At 33.9% G+C, this 24,021-nt stretch overlaps 2 protein-coding genes and 1 long non-coding RNA gene across 3 annotated transcripts; 1 reads left to right on the forward strand and 2 right to left on the reverse strand.

Moving 5' to 3' along the window:
* Positions 1–13,107: 13,107 nt before the first annotated feature.
* On the reverse strand, positions 13,108–14,793 carry LOC123672411. The gene is made up of 3 exons (XM_045606520.1): positions 14,514–14,793; positions 14,202–14,455; positions 13,108–13,692 (listed from the first exon to the last, which is right to left on the reverse strand). Exons 1-3 carry the CDS (start codon positions 14,609–14,611, stop codon positions 13,514–13,516), a joined length of 531 nt encoding a protein of 176 aa, XP_045462476.1. The 5' UTR covers positions 14,612–14,793; the 3' UTR covers positions 13,108–13,513.
* Positions 14,794–20,997: 6,204 nt separating this feature from the next.
* On the forward strand, positions 20,998–21,480 carry LOC123673309. The gene has a single exon (XM_045607797.1). The coding sequence runs from the start codon at positions 20,998–21,000 to the stop codon at positions 21,478–21,480; it is 483 nt and encodes a 160-aa protein (XP_045463753.1).
* A 1,853-nt stretch (positions 21,481–23,333) lies between these two features.
* On the reverse strand, positions 23,334–23,724 carry LOC123672437. The gene is made up of 2 exons (XR_006746297.1): positions 23,509–23,724; positions 23,334–23,452 (listed from the first exon to the last, which is right to left on the reverse strand). It is a non-coding gene; the product is annotated as an uncharacterized LOC123672437 (long non-coding RNA).
* Between the last annotated feature and the right edge of the window lie 297 nt (positions 23,725–24,021).

A 24,021-nucleotide genomic window follows, 5' to 3' on the forward strand; every position in this document is an offset into this window, starting at 1 on the left:
TTCGCCGTTTCTATGCGTTCATCAATTGGCAATTCTCCATTTATGTCCATTATTTCCTCTTGTATACTTTGAAATTTATATTCATAATGAGTAATCTTTTCATAGTAAGCCTGAAATTCATACAATCTAGAAGCATCATAATCTTTCACTCTGCTCCAAATTCCAGATGTAATAGAGAAAATGTTAGCCCTTTTGTCAACTAATTTGTTCAGTTTACTATTGCCTGTATCTGTTTTTGGCGACATATCGAACGATAGTTGAAAAAAATCTGGCAAGAGAAAAAAAAAACTTACTTTAGAAATTGTGATATGCAATAACAACAGCTGTGATGATTATTATGCTTTGAATAATGAAAATATTTCGAAATGGCCGCAAGCTAAATTGAAAATTTCGATTTTAATGAGAAAGAAAAAAAATTCTAACTTCGAAAACATTACTGAAATGAGCTGAATTAACCGGCTCGAAGTACCGTTTCGCATGAAACGTAAAGATGGATACTGGTTTTAAAACGAAATGTGTTAATATCACACTCGCTGAGGAACGCGAGGGCAAAAACTATCACAGCCGTACAACTTTGCGTCCGCCGTTTTGCAATAGATGGCTGTAACGGTAAGTGGTAGTAGAAATAAATATATCGTAGATGTCATACAATAAGTTTAGGTATTTATTTATTTAGTACAATTTCCCACAAAATAATGATATCAAACGATATTAAATTATTTATCTGGTTAATGTATCGGCAGTAGGAAACTGCCATCAACATAACCATTGTCAGACAAAAGGTCTCCACGCCACCACGTAGGAATCATAATCGAAAAGAACCCAAGGAGAATGCGTGTCATCAAGAGAGAATAGCGATATACCGGTTTCACCCTTATTAGGGATCATCAGTACCGCATAATTCTACCCAAGATGACGAACAACATGACATTTGTTTATCAAATCAATTTTACGGCATTCAGACAATTCTTCAATTCTGGAAAAAGTACCTCCTCGAGCGGGGCTCGAACCCCCAACCTCCGAATTACTAATTACTCCTCTATAAGAAGGAGAGTCTCTCCGAAACGTATAATTATACATATTTTTATATGAAATAAACAACTTCATTAAAAACCTGACACTTCCAAATAAAAAAATACTATTGACTATATATATATATATATATATATATATATATATATATTGGAGTGTATATGTGAAAAATCAGCTGTTTGAAAATATAACTCCTTAGGCATCCATAGAGGGGAAATTTTTTTTTTCATTCAAGAAAGTTATATATTCTGTTCTCTTTTTGAGACCCGTCACGTTCCGCCGACTTTTCATTCCCACATATACTCGACTGACATGTACAGCCCACCTTGTCGATCCCAGCGGTGTTGTCAGATCACAGGGTCTTATCGCGTCTATTCGATATACCATTTTGTTATAATTGTATAAGTGGCGTTGAGAACTGAACAAATCAAGATAATATTGCATTTTTCGCATGGTTCAGCTATTTCATGAAATATGTTTATTGAATAATCTCAACTGTTACTTTGAATGAATGAAAATTTGTTAGAATGTCCGTAATTTTCGAATATCGAGTAGAAATGATCTCAAACGATTGTAATTGAATTCAGAAAATATCGATATCTTACAATATATCCGCCAATCACGATTATATTATGTCTGAATCTGGAGTTAGGTGATGAAATAAGTTATCTGAAATTTTGGTTATGAGTTCTTGTGTTTGATGAGAGCACAGCGAAACTTTATACCGAGAAAACATCAAGGATGGCAAAATAGATATTATGATTTTGTTAATTTATAATAAGTTTAATACTAATACTTCTTAGTTACAACTAAATTGAATACGATAAACATTCTTAGAATTTGTCTCAGAACTGAAATCATCTGGAAAAATTAAAATATGTGAGTGAAATAGATATTGTGATCGGGGACTTGATTAAAAAACTCATTGAAAATATAATTAATACTTTTCAGTCTCCATGAAATATTTTTATTAACAATCTATTCTGCTGGAATTCTATATATACTAGGATTTAAATTCTAACTTAGTCATCATTCTGGAAACTTGGTGAATGCGTGGAAATGAATTCCATACATTTATGTTTTCTGGGAGGCTTCTTATTCCTTACATGATTCTCAAAGTGTTTGAAGTACTAAATTCTTCTCCTCTCCTGGCCATATATGACGTTTCTGTTTTACTTCTTCACTTTAAGTGACCACGTCAGTTGAAGAACCTTGGAATATAAGTATCAAATATTAGATTTTTTTTTAAACATTCTGGGCTTTCACTGCCATTATCTCAAACAGAACCTATATAAAACATTTAATATTCCTGCCTACTTCAATAGGTGTACAGGGTGGGCAAATTTCGATGTTTTAGTACTACAACTTTTAAACCATTAGACATAGACAAAATCTCATACAGATTCTCGGTCTCTTTTTCTTTTGTTTTCGAGTTATAAGCGAAAATTGGGAAAATACTGAAGATAGAGCTCTGAAATTGAAACATTATCGAGGCACTTTTTCACGTAAAATCCAGTAGCGGTCTTGTTTTTTCAAAAGGGTCATTAATTACGAAGCTTCGACCCAAAATTAAAGTTAAATATTGAGACTCTTAGTTTAAAAAAGATTTTTGATCATTTTCTGTTATTTATTTTGATTCAAACCACACAACGTTATATATTTTTGAAATCAGGAAAAATTAAGCTTTCAAGAAATGACACAGAAATTTAGTGTTTCCCTTTGAAAAAACATAACTGGATTCTACGTAAAAAAGTGCCTGTATAATGTTTTAATTTCGGAGCTCTAGCATCAGTATTAGCGGAAATATAAAAGTTTTTCGATATAGCCATTTTTCCAATTTTCGTTTATAACTCGAAAATAAAAGCAGGTGGCCAAAAATGAATACAACTCTTGCTATTTTCTCAGAAAAAGAGACCGAGTATAGGGTCTCAGATTTTGTCTATCACCTCAGGTTTAAAAGTTGTAGTGCTAAAACATCGAAATTTGGCCACCCGGTACACTCTGCTTGTGAGGAACAAATCATATTTGGCCTCAGATATAAAACAGAAATTAACTATTGAACTGCTCAAAATAGTCATCATTTATTTTTCGTTGCAATTAAGTTTTGAAATCATAATACAATCGTGTGTTTTTTCAGATGTAAATCTGAAAAATTTCTATGCTAATTGATTTTTTTCCGTCTGAAACATATAAAACACTTAATATTAATTATTCATCAAACTTCAAAAATTATCGAAAGTTTTACTTTCACATGTCAAATATCATATTAAAATCTGTGGACTTCAGATAATGTGAATTGTCGGTGGGCACCAAGATCTATGAATTTAACATCGTTAGATTTGTCCCTTTGATCACATTTGAAGAGCACCATTCATCAGTTGAAAAATTTTGAAAAGAAAATACCTGGCAATAATAAATTGAGAGGCTTTTTATATAGTTTGATGAGCAATTTATATATTATATGTTAACAGACATACGGATGAAATGACATACATACAGACAAATAAACATACAGACGGAAGGACAGACAAAAAATTTGACCTATGATTTTTCATCCGGGAGTCGAAACTCTATTGTTTCAGATAATTTTCGGCGAAAACGAAAACTTTCCTCGAAAAACGAGCGCGCAAGAACTATTTTTCTCATCTTTAACATTCTGTGTAATTCGAATTAGAAATGCATGTATGGGGTCCTAGGGAAAAATTAAAATACTCTTGGCCAGGAATAACTTTAAATATATTAACACTATCTTCCAATCTGTGATGATGACCCATCGATGCACATTGCTTATTTAAATGAACCTCTCTTTCAAAGTCGATACCTACAGAACAGATTATCAGTTGTTTCATAATTTGTATCACTAAAATTAGTGAGGCAATAATGAGTTATTGCTTCGAACAATATCATAATCTAAAGAAATTGTCTCATGGAGTATTCATAATCTATTCTATTTAAAAATATAATAATAATACCTGTCGCAATTTTTACTATGCAGTTGCTGCGCGCGGACATTGTTCCTTCATATCTCAACATAACTCATACCAATTAAACGATACCACAATAACACGAAAATTTCGAGCCCTTTTGCATATCGAATAAACAAGATCGGACCCAAATACGAGAACGCCCCACTCTGTATATCATTGTTATGGTCAATCAACGTCTCCATTCCCTCAATATGGTTGACCGCAGATGAAAGGCAACGATTTCAATATTAGATCATCGGTGCACATTGCTTATTTCAATGAACCTCTCTTTCAATGTCGATACCTGCAGAATAGATTTCAGTTGATTCATAATTTGTATCACTAAAATTAGTGAGAAAATGATAAGTTATTGCTTCAAACAATATCATGAACTAATGAAATTGTCTCATGGAGTAATCAGAATCTATTCTATAAAAAAATGTAATAATAATAATACCCATTCCTGTCGCAAGTTTTACTATGCAGTTGCTGCGCGCGGACATTGTTCCTTCTCTTCTCAACACGACTTATACCAATTAAACGATGCTACAATAACACGAACATTTCGCGCCCTTTTTATATCGAATAATCAAGATCGAACTCGACATGCGAGAACGCCCCACTCTGTATATAATTGTTATGGTCAATCAACGTCTCCAGTCCCTCAATGTGGTAGGCCGAAAATAAAAGGCAACTATTTCGATATTAGATATTTCATCTTTTCTGTATATGGACCTGAAAGTAACACTTGGCTACTTATACAAGCCCAGAAAATACGGGCGTCGTCATGAGAAATACTGTTTTGGAATTTTCTGTACGCAGCTCGTAAATCATATATTTAAGCTATTTACATTATATGAAGGTGATGTATGTAAGGAAGGAAAATGACTTCATGATTTGATTCTTGTATGAAAATTAGAAGGAGTATCAACTGTATATGGAAATAAAGTGATTAATTTATCTATTTCACAACAACAAACAACATCTACGCTTTGTTTCATCAAAATCTTATGAGAATGAAAAATTGTTGGTCATTCGAAAAAATTCTTCTTCTCATTTCATATCAATGAGTTAGTGCACCATAGAATGAAATATTCTAAGATTTCGTGTGTCTGTATTGAAAGTGGTCAGATATACTCGTAAGCATCGATTTATTTCAAAAAAAGTATCTACTCTACTCTACTCTTTCGATATTCTTTTCCAAAGTCTGATTATATGTCTGAAATATCATCTTCACAAAAATAATTTCGAACATTGTGTAGAGTAATTGTATTCGATGTTTATTCAGAGCAGTTACAAATATCAATAACCATAAACTCGCCAACACACTATTAGAGCTGTACGGAATGTATCTTGGAAATGAGGCTGATTTCGAAAAATAATTGAACTACTCCTTCTAATTTTCATACAAGAATCAAATCTTGAAGTCGTTTTCCTTCCTTACATACATCCCCTGCATATAATGCAAATAGTTTGTGAACAAAAGATCTGCATGGTCGCAGTTCCCGGAAGGCTCACCGAAGCAAAACGACCCCAGTTCAAATAATAATAATGCAAATAGTTTAAATATTTCATTTTCGATCTGGGTACAGACAATTCGAAATGAGCATTTCTCATGACGACGGCCGTTTTTACCGGGCTTGTATGAGTAGCCAAGTGTTAGTTTTAGGTTTATATACAGATAAGATAAAATATCTAATATTGAAATCGTTGCCTTTCATCTGCGGTCAACCACATTGAGGGAATGGAGACGTTGATTGACCATTACAATTATATACAGAGTGGGGCGTTCTCGCATTTGGGTCCGATCTTGTTTATTCGATATACAAAAGGGCTCGAAATTTTTGTGTTATTGTGGTATCGTTTAATTGGTATGAGTTGTGTTGAGATGTGAAGGAACAATGTCCGCGCGCAGCAACTGCATAGTAAAAATTATTATTATATTTTCAAATAGAATAGATTATGAATACTCCATGAGACAATTTCTTTAGATTATGATATTGTTCGAAGCAATAACTCATTATTGCCTCACTAATTTTAGTGATACAAATTATGAAACAACTGATAATCTGTTCTGTAGGTATCGACTTTGAAAGAGAGGTTCATTTAAATAAGCAATGTGCATCGATGGGTCATCATTATAGATTGGGAGATTGTGTAAGTATATCGAAAGTTATTCCTAACCAAGAAAATTTTAATTTTTTCTTAGAACCTCATACATGCATTCCTAATTCGAATCACACAGAATGTTAAAGATTAGAAAAATAGTACTTGCGCGCTCGTTTTTCGAGGAAAGTTTTCGTTTTCGAATGTTAAGCCGAAAATTATCTCAAACGATAGAGTTGCGAATCCCTGATGAAAAATCATAAGTCAAATTCATTGTCTGTCCTTCCGTCCATATGCCTGTTTGTCTGTATATATGTATGACATTCCATCCGTATGTCTGATTATCTTTTCGTACGTCTGTATGTCCGTCCATTCATCTGTTTCTTGGTCTGCCCTTCTGTATATCTGTTTTCAAGCTACACAAAGAGAGTTGAAAATGGAGTATAAAGAAAAGTTCCCATACCATTCTTATCATTGGTACTATAGTAATGAAACAAAAACATTCTACAGGAGCTTTTTTCAGTAGAATCTATTTGTGTAATCATTTTTTATTGCTGTTAGTTATTATAGATGTGATACAATCTTGTGGTTTCTTAATGTTAATCGAAAAAATTTCTATGAGAAATGAAATCGCTTTTTATTTCCTTTTCATAATGATAACATGGAATATAAATTGCTCATCCAACTATTTAAATAATCAAAAAATTCAGTTCCACATAGCAAGTCACCCTAAAGCCTATCCATTATAATCTGTGAACTACATATATATTCGGTGGCCACCAAGTTCTCTGAATTTAACAGTGCCGGATAATTTATTTCGAAATTTTTCAACTGATGAATGATACTCTTTGAATGTGACCGAAAGAACAAATCTAACGATAGTAAATCTTGGTGGCCACGGACAATTTCCCTTATCTGAAGTCCACAGATTTCAATAAGTCATTTGCCATGTGAAAGTAAAACTTTCGATGATTCTTTAAGTTTGATGAATAATTTATATTTAGTGTTATATATGTTTAGAAAGAAAAAGAATTGTTATTTTCCATAGAAATTTTTCTGATTTACATCTAACAAAATACATGTTTGTGTTATGACTTCCAATATTTATTGTAATGAAAAACGAATGATGATTATTTTGAACAGTTCAATAATTAATGTTTATATCTGAGGCAAAATTTGATTCGCACCTCACAAACAGAGTGTACACCTTCTCAATATGCAGGAATATTAAATGTTTTATATAGGTTCTGTTTCAGATAATGGCCGTGAAAAGCCCAGAAATCTTATATTTGATACTTATATTTCAAGGCTCATCAACTGACGTGATCACTCAAAGAAGTAAAACGCCATATAAGGTCAGGAGAGGAGAAGCAATTAGTACTAATACACTTCAAGAATCATGTAAGGAATAAGAATCCTCCCAGAAAACATGAATGTATGGAATTCATTTCCATGCATTCGCCAAGTTTCCAGAATGATGCCCGAGTTCGAATTAAAATCCTGGTATATAAAGAATACTAGCAAAAATAGAGTGTAATTGAAAATATTTGTTTGAGACTGAAAAGTATTCATTTTATTTTTGTTTTGTTATTTTTAAACCTTATTTGCAGACTTGCACTTATGTGATATTTTCAGTTTTTATTATAATCATATTTTCAATGAATTTTTCAATCAAGTACCCGCTCACAATATCTATTTCACTCACACATTCTTATTTTTCCAGATGATTTCAGTTCTGAGACAAATTCTAAGAATATTTATTTTATTCAACTAGTTGTAACTAAGAATTAGATCATTCTAGTTATCGATATAACATTTATATCAATGATTTTATTTTGATTCATTCTTTTTAGTTTCGATATTCCTATGATTTTCACAGAAAACGTTCAATATCTCCTCATAACACTAGTCTATTGTATTCTTCCTTAACACTCCTAATTGATTGAATTCAAACCGTTTTTTTTATGATTGGCCATCATTTCCAACATAGTTTTGATTGTGAAGCATGGTTTTTATTCGGTTCATTTATATAATATTTTCATTGTTTATACAAAACAATATAAAATAAAGTTATATCATAGGTAGTCATAAATCATTAAACTTGATTCTATACTCATCATGTCTGCGCCCGACAGAATCGATTTCGAACGACAATTACTCATCAAATATTCGAATTCAATTGCTTGATAATTTTTTTTTTCAAAATCCGAAGATCAAAGTCTTTGGAGAAAAATGATCGCATGCAGCTCTCCTGTAACAAGCAGAAAAACATGCTGCACTACACAATAACTCAAGTTCTATACAGGATGATTCCAAATAAGACTTTAACCGTGGAGAATAAGTTGGTATGACTCATTTGCGGTCGTTTGAGTCATATTTATTGATAACCCTCAATTTGAAGTTCTTTTGATTCTCAAAAGATTTTCTACCTTAGTTCATTTTTCGTCTTCATTTTCCACGTTGATCCCAATTCGATAATTATTTCGCTTTGAGGTTGAATAGTATGTTTGGCATGCAACTTTTGATTTGCCAGAAATATTTTCGAATCTGGCGAATTTACTACTTTTTTTCTCAAGAGAAAGTTCCGCATTCACTAGTTTCGTGCAATCATAGGCAGGAAAATTATGAAGAATTTTCGGGAACAGATATGAAACTTCTTTTCTGGAAGTTTCGTTGATTGATAGGCGTGAAATCATTTTTCAATAGAATGAGTGTTCCGCATACTCTAGGCCCAACGTTGGTATATTTTTGAACGAATTGCTTCCTTATCGAAGGATACATATGACAGAACCTGTTTCGTGCCCAGTGAGAAGTACAGCTCCATCAACTTCGGATTTTTACGTTTGGGACAGATTTAAAAAAATTGTATATGAAAGAACCTCTTACGTTCACGTATGCGTTTCATTCAAGCTAATAAGAAAATTTGTACCACTCATAAAATTTTTCATGTATCTCTGTTCCCTTAAGCAGAATTCCAAGTTCTCTAAAAGAGAGCATTTATCACAACGACTACCTATGGTAAAATACTATTAGTTTTAATAAATTCTTCAAGTATGACTGCTAGGTTCATAATCGAAAGGATTACTATCCAATTCTCATGACGTCGATTCAATGTACCGGGTTTGTATAAGCTTCAAATCGTATGGTTTTTAGATGTATATTTCAGAAAAATGGAATATCCGATTTACGAGCTCTATAAGAACAAATAAAAAATGATTTCTATCGACGTCGGTCCTATATACCGGGTTTGTATAAGCAGTGCGGAGTGTGAGGTTTAAGTTTATATACAATCTACAGCGTTGTCATATTTAGGGTCTGGAGAAGTCGATCGAATATATCAATTATATACAGCGTGTTACTCTCGATATGAGCGTCCTCGCACAGGCCGAACCCTGAAGTTTTCTGTATATATTATGATGTTTCACCGATTTTTCACACCCGGCTGAAAATTTATCCCTGGCATCCCCGAACGTCCCTGATCAAGAATATATGGTTAAACGCTACCAGACCCGGAGTCGGGTCTGACAACGTCAGTTTTGGACTGAAAAGTCGGTAGAGCATATCGATTCGGGTCTGTATAAGCGGTCAAACAAATCTATATATATATATATATATATATATATATATATAATATTATAATTATATATATATAATGATATATAAAATAAAATTAACATATTAAGAGATTATTTAAATAAAAATGCTTTGTCAAATTAGTGGAATTTTTAATTCAATTGAATAAGCATAATAAAATGTACAGAAGAATATATACATAAAAATAAGTAATATATAAGTAATCTTAAATGTGAATCATTATTCATTGCATAGATTTCTGAGTTTTTGATTTTTTGTATTTACTTTTTTTATTTCATTTTGATTTTCGAACCGAACACCCCAAAGACAACGTGTAGTCATAAACATCTTGAGGAAATGGCCAGAGGCTTCTGGTGTACACAGATCAAATTTCATTTTTTCCTCTGACTATTTCCACTAGATCCCCCACTATATGCCTACTATGTAGAAGGTCCTTGAAGTGCACATTATGGATTACTTCAAGCTTCTTTATATATTCATAAAAACTTTGAGAAGCATAAACCAATTCTTCAGATTCTGGCAGTGATTCCCCCTGTTTGAAATATGTGAACAATTGATGCTGACCTGTTAATTTTTTTTCATCGTCCACGAGTAAACTTTTACATTTTTCACAAGGGTGCAATTTTAGAAATTTCTTTGCCATATATCCGCTAACATAATATATGGCATTTTCATCCTGCAGGTCAACATCAATATTATCGATAGCTTTCCAAGACAAAGATGCTTCAGGTTGACTGTTTATTTGACTTTCGGAAAGCTCACTCAACTCACTTAATTTTCTCAATGAAAATGAGAAGTCATCTTCACAGTTTGTCTGACTTGACAACTTTGAAATACTTGTGAGGTATGTATGCCGCAGACCATTCTCAAATTGCAAAGAACTTGGGTTCCGGCAACAACCGTGTTGTTGTCTTACAGTGGCGAATAGATTTTCGACAGAAATTCCTTTGGAATTTATGAAAATATTGCTATCAATACTCTCAAATAAACCCCGGTATTTAGCAAATCGTCTTGGAAACAAGAATGTCCCGATTTGATTGATCTTATTGGCTGAATATTTCCCCTCGTATTCCCCTTTCCACTTTGAGAGCGTTTTTGGTTACACTCATTGGCTGCATCTATCACTTCTTAATTACTTTCTGATAATTCGCATGGACCAGTGTAGTCCATAGGGGTATTATTGAAATGCATTTTCACGTAGTTTTAGTTCGTTGTGTGACTGATACTTTTAATGATTTCGACTATGATGTTTGGCACAATTCTATGGCTTGTGTAAAAAAAGATGAATATTTTGCAATATAATCTATTCCTCCATTTACTTTCGAAGTCAGAATTGATATATGACGGGTTCTGAAGAACATGATTTCGCATCCTAAATATCTTCATTCCACTGAAGGAAGAATTGATTAAAATTACATTAACCAACAAAATTTTCATTACATTTTTTCTGATTATAGCAATGTTATTACTGGTTTGAAAAATTATGTAGAATAGGCATATGATGTTGAGGCTCTTAGTACGTCAAATTAGCAGCTACGTAGCCAAATCGAAAAATCAATCAAGTATTTTATAGAAAATAGAAATATTTCACCATTTCCTGCCATCAGTCGGGACAGTTTTAATAATAGGTTACATATATCTTTGAATATTTATTCTGATTCTGAATACGAACAATTTAAGAGTTATCGAGGAAAAACTTGAACTGAGAAAATACTACAATTTCTAACTGAGTGGAGTAGTCTATGACTCGGTCTATGACTTCCTGAAAACATATAAACTAAAATCGAAATTCGGATAACTAAATTTTACATTTCATGAAATGTCATTCATTATTCGTAATTGAAAATTTTATTGGTTCATGAATTTTCAACCATCTTGACGAATAATTTATTACAATCAATGAAATTTCTACTTTTTGATTTCTTTTTTTTTTTGGTCATAGACTACTCCATTCAATGAGAAATTGCAGTTTTTTGAACTGAGGTTCAAGTTCTGCCTCAATAACTCTTTTAAGTATAGGATTTGCTTGAGACCCCTCTCTTTTTATACCTACGTAAAATTGACTGAATGAATAAAAAATATAGGTTTTTTCCAAAAAACTTTTCATAAGATATCTATAGAAATCTCTTTAACTTATGAACCGTTGAGCGTATACTCAAGTATTGCCATATTTCTGAAATTATCATCAACCAAGTTATCTGATAATGCAATAATATACTGGGTGTGACGTTTGAAATAAGAAAGAAGTACTCTGTTTCCGGTATAAAAGGAAATTGTATAAATTTTCAGCACATAATTATTATTAGTTTTATATTAACGTCTAATAGGCCATCGCGGTGAATCACCCTGTATATCATTTTCATTCTGCTTCCACTGAGGGACATAAATTTCGCCTTACATTAACGAAGAAATAAAATTCAATTTGGCAACGTATAGCTGCCAATTTGACGTAGAAAATTGGATGTCATTCAAGGATCTCAAGGTCATGCACCTATTCTACCCTAGTTTGTCTTATCTTCAGACAGAACATTTCCGAATTCATCTCAAACATTTTCGTGCTCTTATAATTCTATGCAACGATCAGTTCATCATCGTTGATAACGTTCCTTGATAGTATATTACAGGTCGAGAATAAAGAATAATCAAATTATAACACCGTAGAATGACGTATAGTATCATTTTTGATGCAACAACAAAAGCTACTCACGACACAAATTTTCTGAAAGAATCGACATCTGAGTCCCAAAAATATTATATTCAACTCATGGGTTTGAAAAGTGTGCGCCTATGGTTTATGACTGTTTTGCAATTATCTCTGGCCAAGCGTTTTTATAGACTAGTTCAAGTGACTTTGGATATACTATACGAGCATTGCTACACTTACCGATTCACTTAATACTTGAGTGGCATATTTTACCCTCATTGCAAAAATGATGTCACATTGAAATGCTCTTCAGTGTTTAGGTAGCAAGCGCACACGTAGAGGGTTTGAAGATTTGCCAGCTGATTCAATGTATTTCCACCTAACAGTTTTGTTTTTATAAATTAGGTCATATTTCGCCAAATTATTCCTGACACTTTTCAGTAGGTGAGGAGCATCAAACAGAAAAAAAAATTTCTCATCATTTCTGAAAAAACAACTTTGGTTTACTGAAATTCTGAGCTGCCTGGCCACATTCTGATTCACAGGACTTTGATCACAGACTACAGCTTTCACTATGAATCCTGCTTTAAAAGCAGAGTCAAGTGAATCAGAAAAAATTGATGGTAAAAATTCATTCGTGGCCGTACGGCCCAAAAACCAGTACCCCAAAGTGAATTTCCAATTATAAACGATGCCGCTTACCATACAGACAAGTGCAGACGTAGTCTTCTCATTTGCCAGTATCAACAACTCCAATTACTCTATCTGTCGCCCTATTATAATGAATCTCTTCACTAAGAGAAATTTCGTCAAAAATCAATATGCAAATTTTTCTTTTTTGGTCTGTGCAATTTTTAAAATGAATTTTGAGCGATTCCTCTATGGCTGGACTTATACCAGGAGAAATTTTAAGCTTCGCCTGCCAATTTCTCAAACTCCTAACAGTGGGTAAGTTGAGTGATTTGGATAATGCTTTATAACCCTTTGGTGAAGCATAATACCATAACAAGCACATTTCTTTCAAGTCATCATCATATCTTCTGTTGAATTTATTATCAAAGTTTGCTTTCAACTCATTAGCAAAAATAATATGAGCATCTTTGGAAAGGTATCGTTTTGATTCACATATCAATCTTGAGATATTTGTTCTATTGGTAGCCTCGATGGGTCTTCATTTGCAAAAACAGTGGGGAACTTTACGCCTAAATATTTTGCACTTCAAAGAATTGATTTTAGCCTTCATTCTTTCAATTCTCTGGTTGGTTAAGGGACTCAGCTTACTACCACTACGTTTGGGGGTGGCCGAACTGCTTCTTGCTTCTATAAAACCTTCTGATTCCATTGTAACATCTAGAAAAAAAAACAATTTGATCTTATTGCATTTATCACTAATTTGAATTGATAATTTCATTCAACAACTTCAAGTAACTAGACTTACAAATATGATTTGCATTCAACCCGATAATAGACTTTTAGATTTTATATGATTCCATTTGTGTTATTGTTCATACCGAACGAAATTTTTTTTTGTATACTGTTGTCACGATGTTCAAGGAAGAGAATTTTTGTATTTTTTTTTTCAGAACTAACAGGCGAACCTCTAGTGAGCCTCTGTTTATCGTGTTTATTTGCAATATTTATTAGAATATTATATTAGGTTGTGTTGAAAGCGAATAAACTTTATTATTATTATTATTCATGTGTCCGCTTTTCAAAAATTATCAAATGATAATATTTGTTCACAGCAAACGCAGAATCTTTCTACAAAAAAAGAAATACAATGTCACACATTTTTCAATTCCTTTGTGTGATATTTAATCTAAACATTTGTGATTCAATTAATAACAGGAAAAACTCACCAATATCAGATAGAGGTACGTTTTGATCCGTTTGAACAGTTTCTTCATGGATGATCATCTTAGACTCTGATTCAGGAAGAACATCTGATTTAGGTCCATTCACATGAGGAATACTTCCACGCCAAAGCAATGTCCGTGGATATATACATTTGAACTGGTTTTCTGTAAAATGCTCACTACACATTCTATAGTCTTTCGAAGCACCCAGGTCCCCAAGATCTTTGCGTCCAGAGAATTCGATCCAACTTTTGGCACTGAATAATAATAGAAATTAGATGATTTTGTTATATTGAATTGACTACTTAAACTTACATTTTCATGTCCTTCGGTAATGTAAAAAACGCGAGCTTTGGGTTTTTATTTTTATTGTTCGGGCAGGTTAATACCAAACAATATGAACCACGACTCATCTTGAAAAGAACAGCAAATTAATATTAATCTTTGATAAACAGGTTCAATAACACGTGTGCTTAATAACCACAACACTAATCTTTGCACAGCACGTTTACAAACAAAGATTTAACCCTAATCTTTGATTTAACTCAAAAGCAAAGATTAGGTTAGATTAGATTAATCTAATCTTATATAGTTTATAAATAGCCTCCGTAATAATATTTTAACCAATTTTGTTTACAACTGACAGACCAGATGTCGCTGGCGTCCTTGGGTCGCTTCGTTTCATTTCTTTCTCTCCCTAATATTTGGTAGTCATGACATATACGATACAGAGGCGAAAAAAGAAGGACGTTAGAGCGTGGAAAAGGTATATAAAATGTAGTTGGGCTGCGTACAGGCAATCTAGGAACATGAAGTTCAACTAGTGATAGCAAACAGGGACAGTCGATTAATGAATGAAATAAATTTCTAAGAAAGAGTATACCTAAGTAGGTACGACGCCGCTCTAAAGAATCAACTTGGAATCTACTCAACAACTGATCATGTGGTACACCACGGTTTGGATAAACACCATCGAGCCTAAAACTAACGTACTTCAAGAATCGCCTCTGTATATTTTCCAAACCTCTGATGTGTACACTATACCTAGGGCTCCAGACCACACATCCATACTCAAACTTGTATTTGTATTTGTGGTATTTGTGAACATAACGCCATTGACATGTTAGTCGATTTGTGTCTGCATCATAAAGTTATTCACGATTAACCATGTTAGCTTAAGAGCCAAATTCTCGTCATTTGCGGGAGGTTTCAATTTTCTACTAAAATATGAAGAAATCCGCGGCTGAGGTTCATCGAATGCTTTCAAATACCTATAGTGAGACCGATATTGGTGGAAGAACGTACCAACGATATTGTTTATGTCTAGGTTTAGTTATTTTCTGGTACATCTGTAAAATGGCTTGTTCCGTTTGATTAAATAAATAAATAGAAGAGTGGTTTCAACGCTACAAGAATGGTGATTTTGATGTCGAAGACCAGCATCGCGGTGGAAGAGAGAAGTTTTCTGAAGATGCAGAATTGGAGGCAATAATTGATCAAGACTCATGTCAAACGCAACAATAATTGGTAGGATCAATAGGAGTGACACTAAAAGCTATTTCAAAACGCCTGAAAGTAATAGGAATGACTCAGAAACAAGAAAATTGGGTGCGGTACGAGTTGAAGCCGGGAGGTGTTTGAACGGCGTTTATTTGCTTGTGAACAGCTGCTTGCAAGACAAAGACGGAAGGGGTTTCTGCATCGGATTGGGACTGGAGACGAAAAATGGGTTCATTACGATAAACCCAAGCGCATAAAATCATGAGGATATCCCGACCATGCTTCCACATCGACGGCCAAACCGAATATTCACGGTTCTAAGGTCATGCTCAGTATTTGGTGGGACCAGCTCGGCGTAGTGTATTATGACTGAAAGAATCACAGGCGATCGTTATCGAACGCAATTAATGCGTTTGTGTCGAGCATTGAAAGACAAACCGCCGCAATACAACGAGAGAGAAGATGAATTGATTTTACTGCATGACAATGCTCGACCCCATGTTGCGAAAGTAGTCAAGATATAGTTGGAAACGTTAAAATGGGAATTCCTACCCCACAACCCCACCCGATGTATTCTCCAGACGTTGCTCCCACGGACCATCACTTGTTTCAATCAATAGCACACGGCCTGGCTGACCAACACTTCCACTCTTATGAAGAAGTAAAAGTTGGATCGATTCGTGGATCGCTTCAAAAGATGACCATTTTTTCAATTCGTACGCTGTCCGAAAGATGGGAGAAAGTAGTGACCAGCGATGGGCAATACTCTGAATTATAAATGTATAACCAGTTTTTTACAATAAAGCCTCGAATTTCGCAAAAAAAAGTTGTACCCTTATGTATTTGTTGTATTATTATATCATTATTTACTTATCAGGGTTTTAACCATTCAGGTAGAAATTTAAAAAAAATTAGATTGTTTAATATGAAAAAAAGAAGACAATTGGCAACTACAACACAAAATCTAATTTGGTCTTTAAAACTTTGAACCCTTTGAAAACCTTGTAATCACAGCGTCCTCGTCAACATCAATGTCCCTATGAATGTTCAGGAGGACAAAATACTCCATAAAAATGGAAGCAAACTACTAAATATGTCGTTTTCCACTGAATCTTGTCATCTGAATCTTATTATTCTCCTCTATGATAGAAAAACTTTATTCAAATCAACAGAATTTTCTCACACCAAAATATCACAGCGATATATATATCGATATTTTACTCTTACATATTTCGATAGTGTCAGAAAATATCGATACAATATATATCGATAGTTTTCTGACCTTTGCCCATCCCTAGTGTGGATTTGCTGAACGCAGTCAGTAACCGTAACGATTTCATCATAACCATAAACAAAGATTTCTCTATGATCATAATTGTCAGACAGACGCATGTCATGCTTTTTAAAATTTTGTTCAAATATAAATCGTATATTGTATTCTTTAACAATGAATAAAAAATAACCGATATCAACCAAATTCTCAAATCTCATTTCTCCAGAAATGGCAATTTCTTTCTTTGAAGAATTTGGGAGAAATGAATAATCAAAATGTGAGCGTTATTATCAGTCTTTAAAGGTTATTCATGCTTATAGATTTTAAATAAGCACATTTCTTCTTTGTAGGGACATGTATGATGCATAAGTCCAAATTTAATTGATGAATAGCTGGGAAAAATTGACAAAAAAAGTTTATGTTTGTTAGTTAAGTTGTATTCCTTTTTATGGTCCTTTTTTTTGTTTATTTTATAGTTACAATAGACAATTATTAGCATATTTTTCTCTGAATTTCAACTTTGAAAGAAAATTTGTCATTTTATGTCTTGCCGATGAAAATATTGATATTCTTGTAAGTCAATTCAAAATGAATAAGAGATATATTTTTAAGGGCTATCATTCCATTGAATATTTACTTGTGAGCCCTGAAATGAAGTTACATTTATTCAATCGAATCATTGATAGAAATACTACCTGAAATAAAGAAATTGCATTCAATGTTTATTTTCAGTTTTGACAAATATTGAATTTACATAATCGTTCGATAAGATCTATGAAAAGACCTACAGTGAGATTTTTGTTTTAGGAATATTCAGTATAGCTATAATAAACAAACTGATACCCATGGCTGATGTTGCGTCATAAATAATCGTAATATCATATCTAGGTGTAACATCTTTGAGAAATCAGGTTATAAGAAGTCCCTCATTTCCAAGGTTTATCAATACATTTTTCAGTAGAGCAACAAATTATTTTTCTATTCCATATTTTGTAAAGAAATACAATATAATTGCAACAATTTGAAGGACCTATTGGAAATTCCTGAAGAACTAAGAAGTTTTTTAGCATCTTAAGATTGTATTGATGTATTTTGCATAGTCTTCTGTTGCATATTTCTCAAAGGTATATGGACAAAAATGATCTTTGTGGGTTCTGGTGAACGATCAAAGGGGTACAGAATCCAGGTAACAATGTAATTAGTACCAGTCGAGATGAAGTTATCATAGAAAAGGGATGATATAGAAATATCACTAGATAATCCGGATTCAGTGGTGGGCTAGTGATGAAATGAATCATGATAATGACTATATATCAGATTTCTCAAAAAGGTTCCACCAAGATATGATATTACAATTGCTTATGAGGTAACATAGGTCATGGGAGTTACTTTCGAAATTGGTATCAATTTTCCAGCAATTCAATGTAGGTATAAAATACTTTAAAAAGTAACTATTTATTAAAACTTTCCATGGCATGAATGAATTATTGAACTTTTATGAAAATGTATATACCTATTTGTTAACTAAAGTTTCCAATCTTTTAATCGTTATAGGAATAGGTGCTATATGGACAGTTTAAAAATGCTATCGTACTGATTTATTCATTGCTTTTCATTTTGGTAAAAATTGAATTATGCATTGATTCAGATCCAAAGTTAACATTTGAAAAATATCAAATCAGTGTAGTTATCGAACCCACTAACATGGGTCAATAGTATTGGCTGATACAATTTTAGTACCGAGGCAGTCATTTCAAACACAGGTCCTTCTGACTGATGTAAAATTGTACCAACCGTAAGGACAAAACCATAGAAAGGGGCAAAAATTCATTATTTTCAAAAAAAAAATATCTCGAAAACGGTGAGACTTTTATAATGGGAATTTTGTCATAGCAGGTGGGTTATCCTTTGATCTACATTCTCCCTCGGTTTGACGTGGTCTTTACGGGACACCCTGTATATTTAGAGTTCTTCTTATGTTTGTATATGTTAAAGGCATTTAGGAAAAAAATATTATTATTAAAAATAACGGTTTATATTACGAAGTTCATAATTGTATCTCAGAGAAGAAATCATTCATCCATGTTCAAAGAATAGATCATAAAATTCCTTTTACTCTCTTCTAATTGGTTCCCTGATTGATGATACATATTTTCGATGTCTACAAAATTTCCAACTTTTTCATTAAGTGGTTCATCAACAATATCCTCAGGATTATCTCCTTTCAACTCTTTCAAGATAAACACATTATGTAGAATACATCCTGATATCACGAGGAGACAAATTAGATCTAGTCTGGCCGTCTCCAATAATTTCAATCGACGAAATTGCTTTTTTCTTTTCACAAAACACATTCAAAAATTCTTCGATATCAGCTCCGTCATCGTTCGGCAAATCAAGTACGCACCTATTGCTCCGTGGTCACGTGACCTATCAACCGTTTACACCTTACACCGCACGCTCCGCACCGATGGGCATATATCGAACGCAGTAATATGCATTTGATCTATTACAAAGGTAAACTCTGTGGATAAAATTGTTTTGCTAGGTCGAAAACGTCCGACGAAAAAGATCGACATCTGATTGATCAGATATCTTTGCCGAACGCTCCAGATGTGTATATTTAGGGCCAGTTGTTCATTCCAAGTTCACCAACAGTTCAACGTTGACTGTGGTTCAATGACAAAATTAGGATAATGAGTATGGGCACCAGGGCACCTGGAATGTGCAGGATATTTCAGGAAAGATGGAGGAAGTGATCGAGGAAATAACAAAATTGAGTATTGACATTGTCGTGTTAACTGAGACAAAGAAGAAGGGAGTCGGAATAGAAATAGTAGGGAATTATGTGCATGTGCATACTGGAGTTGCAAAACACCAGAGAGCGAAAAGGGGAGTCTCGGTTCTGATACGTAAGACCTACCAACGGAATATCACCTTCTATGAGGCCGTAGACGAGAATATACTGAGAATTAACATCAACTTAAGAGGTCAACCGATTACCATACTGGGTGTATACGGTAGAATTTTTCTACTACAAAAAAAATGTTTAAGAGTAATTTTTGGAATGAAACAAACTGAAACCTGTAAAACTATATTTAAAAACTTTAGTATATTAACCCTTTACAGTTTGTGTATATATGAGTGTGTAATGTTTGTCATTAATAATCCTTCTGAGTTCAAAAATATAGAACATCCCTATAACACCAGAGGGAAAAATCGTTTAATTGAGGATAAGCCAAACTTCTCATACTTGCAGAGAAATGTTATATATAGTTTGTTGTCAATATGGAATAATTTACCTGAAAAATTCAAAAATCGATCTCTCAGGGTACAGAAAAGTACCCTTAAAAGTTTTCTTGTAAAGAAATGCTATTATAGTTTAAACGAGTTCCTAAATGAAAGAAATTTTGAGGAACTGTAGAATTTATTTTTCTTACTCTTTTGTTTTTTTGGCTTTACCTTTTGTAAATGAATTGCGATTGACAAGATCAACAACTGTATTGGTTACATGATTAAATAAATGTATCTCTCTATATCCAATGACGAACCATATGCTGTGAAGGATGATTTCTTTGAAAAACTAAACGATGAAATTTTGAAAATTGGAGACAACCGAGAGTTAATTATTATGGGAGATCTGAATGGGAGAGTTGGAAGGAGAAAATACAGTAAAGTGGTGGGACCATATGGAGAAGACGATCAAAATGACAACGGAGAAAGGCTTATTGAATTATGTGAAAGCCATGAACTGAAGATAGCAAATGGCTTCTACAAACATAAAGCTATACATACCTACAACAAGGAATCTACGATCTGTAATTGACTCTATCATTGTTAAACAAGACTCGGCCCTACAGACAAATGACGTCCGAGCATACAGAGGCGTCACATGTGGATCGGACCATTATCTGGTAAAAGCAAAAATTCTCTTTCCACTCAAACAGTTCAGAGGGGCTGACACGAACAACAACGACCAGGCAGAAATGATGACATATACAAAATACAACCTGGACAGCCTGACCCATGAAAGCACGAGGACTGTTCCGTACAAGATTAGATGAAAAACTGACAGATGGGTTCCGAGAACAAAGGGTGGAAGAAGTTTATGAGAACATGGTGAATAGCATCAAAAAAGCTGCTGAAGAGGCGCTTGGACTATGGAGACAGAAGGCAAGTAACAAACTATGGTGGACGGAAGAGATAGAAGACCTCATTGCAAAGAAAAAGAGTGCCTACTTGAAATGGATCAGTAGTAGAGAGCAGGAAGATAAGGAAGTATATATGGCAATAAAGAGAACAACCAGACAGTCAGTAACAGCAGCTAAAAGACAGATGTGGGACCGTAAATGCCAAGAGGTCAATAGCTATACTGGGGGAAGAAAATGCTCGGAAACGTGGAAGTTCATAGGTCGACTAAAAGCAAACGAAAAAGTGAAAACAAATATAGAATTGAGAAAAGATAGAAGATTGGAAGGAATACTATGGACAACTACTCTCAGAAAATAGAGATGAATACAACAGTATCTCACCCTCAGAAGTGATTATTGAAGGAGAAAATATAGTCGTTGATACCGAATTCGTAAAAAAACGCATAAAAGATTTGAAAAATGCGCGATCCACGGGACCGGAAGGAATACCAGCAGAGCTCATCAAAAACGCGTCCGAAAAATTATTCGAGACACTTACGTGGTGTATGAACCAATATTTAAATGGAGCGGAAATACCCGGCGACTGGAAGAACTCATATTTAACATCAATTCACAAGAAAGGCAATAAATTGGACCTCACAAACTACAGGGGCATAGCAGTGACTAGCACTTTGAGCAGACTATACGGAAGAATTATCAGAGATCTAATCGAGACTGAATACAAAACAGAGGAGGAGGAAGAACAATCAGGTTTCAGAGCTGGAAGATCCTGTAACGATAATATATTTTCTCTCAAACAACTGATAGAGAAGAAGTCGGCCGTAAATCAGGAAACGCACCTGATGTTCATCGATCTGCACAAGGCATATGATACTGTTCCTCTGAATAGGTTGTGGAAAGTACTACAAGAGACTAACTTGAACCAAACAGTTATCAAGGCCTTGAGGAACATGTATGACGGGACAACATCACAAATAAAAATGGGCAATAAACTGTCAACAAAATTTGCTGTGAATAAGGGACTGCGACAAGGCTGCTGTGTATCACCCACCCTTTTCAAGATCTATATTGCAAGAGCACTTAATCAGTGGAAACGTAAATGCAGAGGGATGGGTGTAGATCTGGGAGAGATGTGTCTGTTGACACTACAGTTTGCAGACGACCAGGTCATCATGGCCAATGATAAAGACGATGTTGAATATATGGCCAGGAAATTGCAAGAAGAGTACCGAAGATGGGGGCTAGAAATAAATATACAAAAAACGAAATATCTTCCCATAGGAACTGCCCTCTCGAATATCCACCTAGAAAATAATGAAACAATTACATCATGTGACGAATACACCTATCTGGGAGTTGTCTTCGATACTACAGGGAAAGACGACGTAGAAATAAAAAAGAGAATAGCCCAGGCTAGAAGAACTATTGGTTGCCTCAATGGAATATTCTGGTCTCAAGAAATAGGGAAGCAGCGGAAGTTCAATATATATGAAACGCTTATTAAGAGCAACCTTCTATATGGAGCCGAAACGTGGAGAATATCAGAGAGAAATAAAAGAAAACTGGAGGCAGTGGAAATGGACGTTTTCAGGAGATCCTTGGGAATATCTCGTAGAGATCGAGTAAGAAATGAAAAAGTGAAGCTCCGAATGGGTGTGGAAGGATCTCTGACAACGGACATTGAAAGAAGACAGCTGATTTGGTACGGACACATCCAGAGAATGCCTAGCACGAGAAAACCTAAGAGAACTATGGAGTGGATACCAGCAGGACGAAGGAAAAGAGGAAGACCTGGAAGGAAGGAATATTGAGAGCGATGAGTGAAAGAAACCTTACTGAAGATCAATGCAGTGATCCTCTGATGTGGAAATTAGGCATCGGACAACGTCGAAAGACGTTTTGAACCCGATTATATATATATATATATATATATATATATATATATATATATATATATATATATATATATATATATATATATATATATATATATATATATATATAATTAAGAAGCTTTAATTTGAATACTTATTCATCGTAACAAAAGGGCACTTTCAATTCAATCTCATCATACAAAATTCTCTTTCATTTTATCAAATCACAAGCTACAAATAAATATAATAATAATAAACAACTTCTATCATATTCGCATCAATGGTCACTTTAGTTCAATGTTGTGTGGATTTTAGAAGAGTTTCCTTGGAAATTTTAGCAGTCTTTCCCTTATTGGCATTAGTTCAGTTCTGTATAATGTGTTTATATTCAAAAATTGGTCTGCAGAAGGTTTTGTATATTTTTGTAGCTGTTGATATAATAATACCAAATTTCATCTACAAAGAAAGCTCAATTATAGACGAATTTTGGAAAATTCTACATATATACCTACCTGTTTCATCCCACTCTGCAATTAAAATGGGAAACAACAGAAAATGTAAATTTTGTTGTTGTTTGGAACAAAATAACATCAACGTCAAAATCGTATTTGAAGGGAATTCTCGGCATTCTCGCGCATGACAGTTATTCTTCATTTAGGATCTTTGGGAGTATCTGTAACTCATGAGCTTCGGGTCCAAATATTTGGTCCGTTTTAGCATATCCTAAAATTAATACTTCTATAATTGGATTTTAAATAAAATTATGGGTATGGTATGCAGATAACAAATGAATAGGCGGTGTGCATAGTTTTGGAATGAGATATCTGGTGTTGACTTTGGGCAAAATCATTAGTAAGAACAACGAGAGAGAAGATGAATTGATTTTACTGCATGACAATGCTCGACCCCATGTTGCGAAAGTAGTCAAGATATACTTGGAAACGTTAAAATGGGAATTCCTACCCCACAACCCTACCCGACGTATTCTCCAGACGTTGCTCCCACGGACTATCACTTGTTTCAAT

The sequence above is a fragment of the Harmonia axyridis genome, chromosome 2 (genome assembly GCF_914767665.1).
Source record: "Harmonia axyridis chromosome 2, icHarAxyr1.1, whole genome shotgun sequence".
In the NCBI taxonomy this organism is placed as follows: domain Eukaryota; kingdom Metazoa; phylum Arthropoda; class Insecta; order Coleoptera; family Coccinellidae; genus Harmonia; species Harmonia axyridis.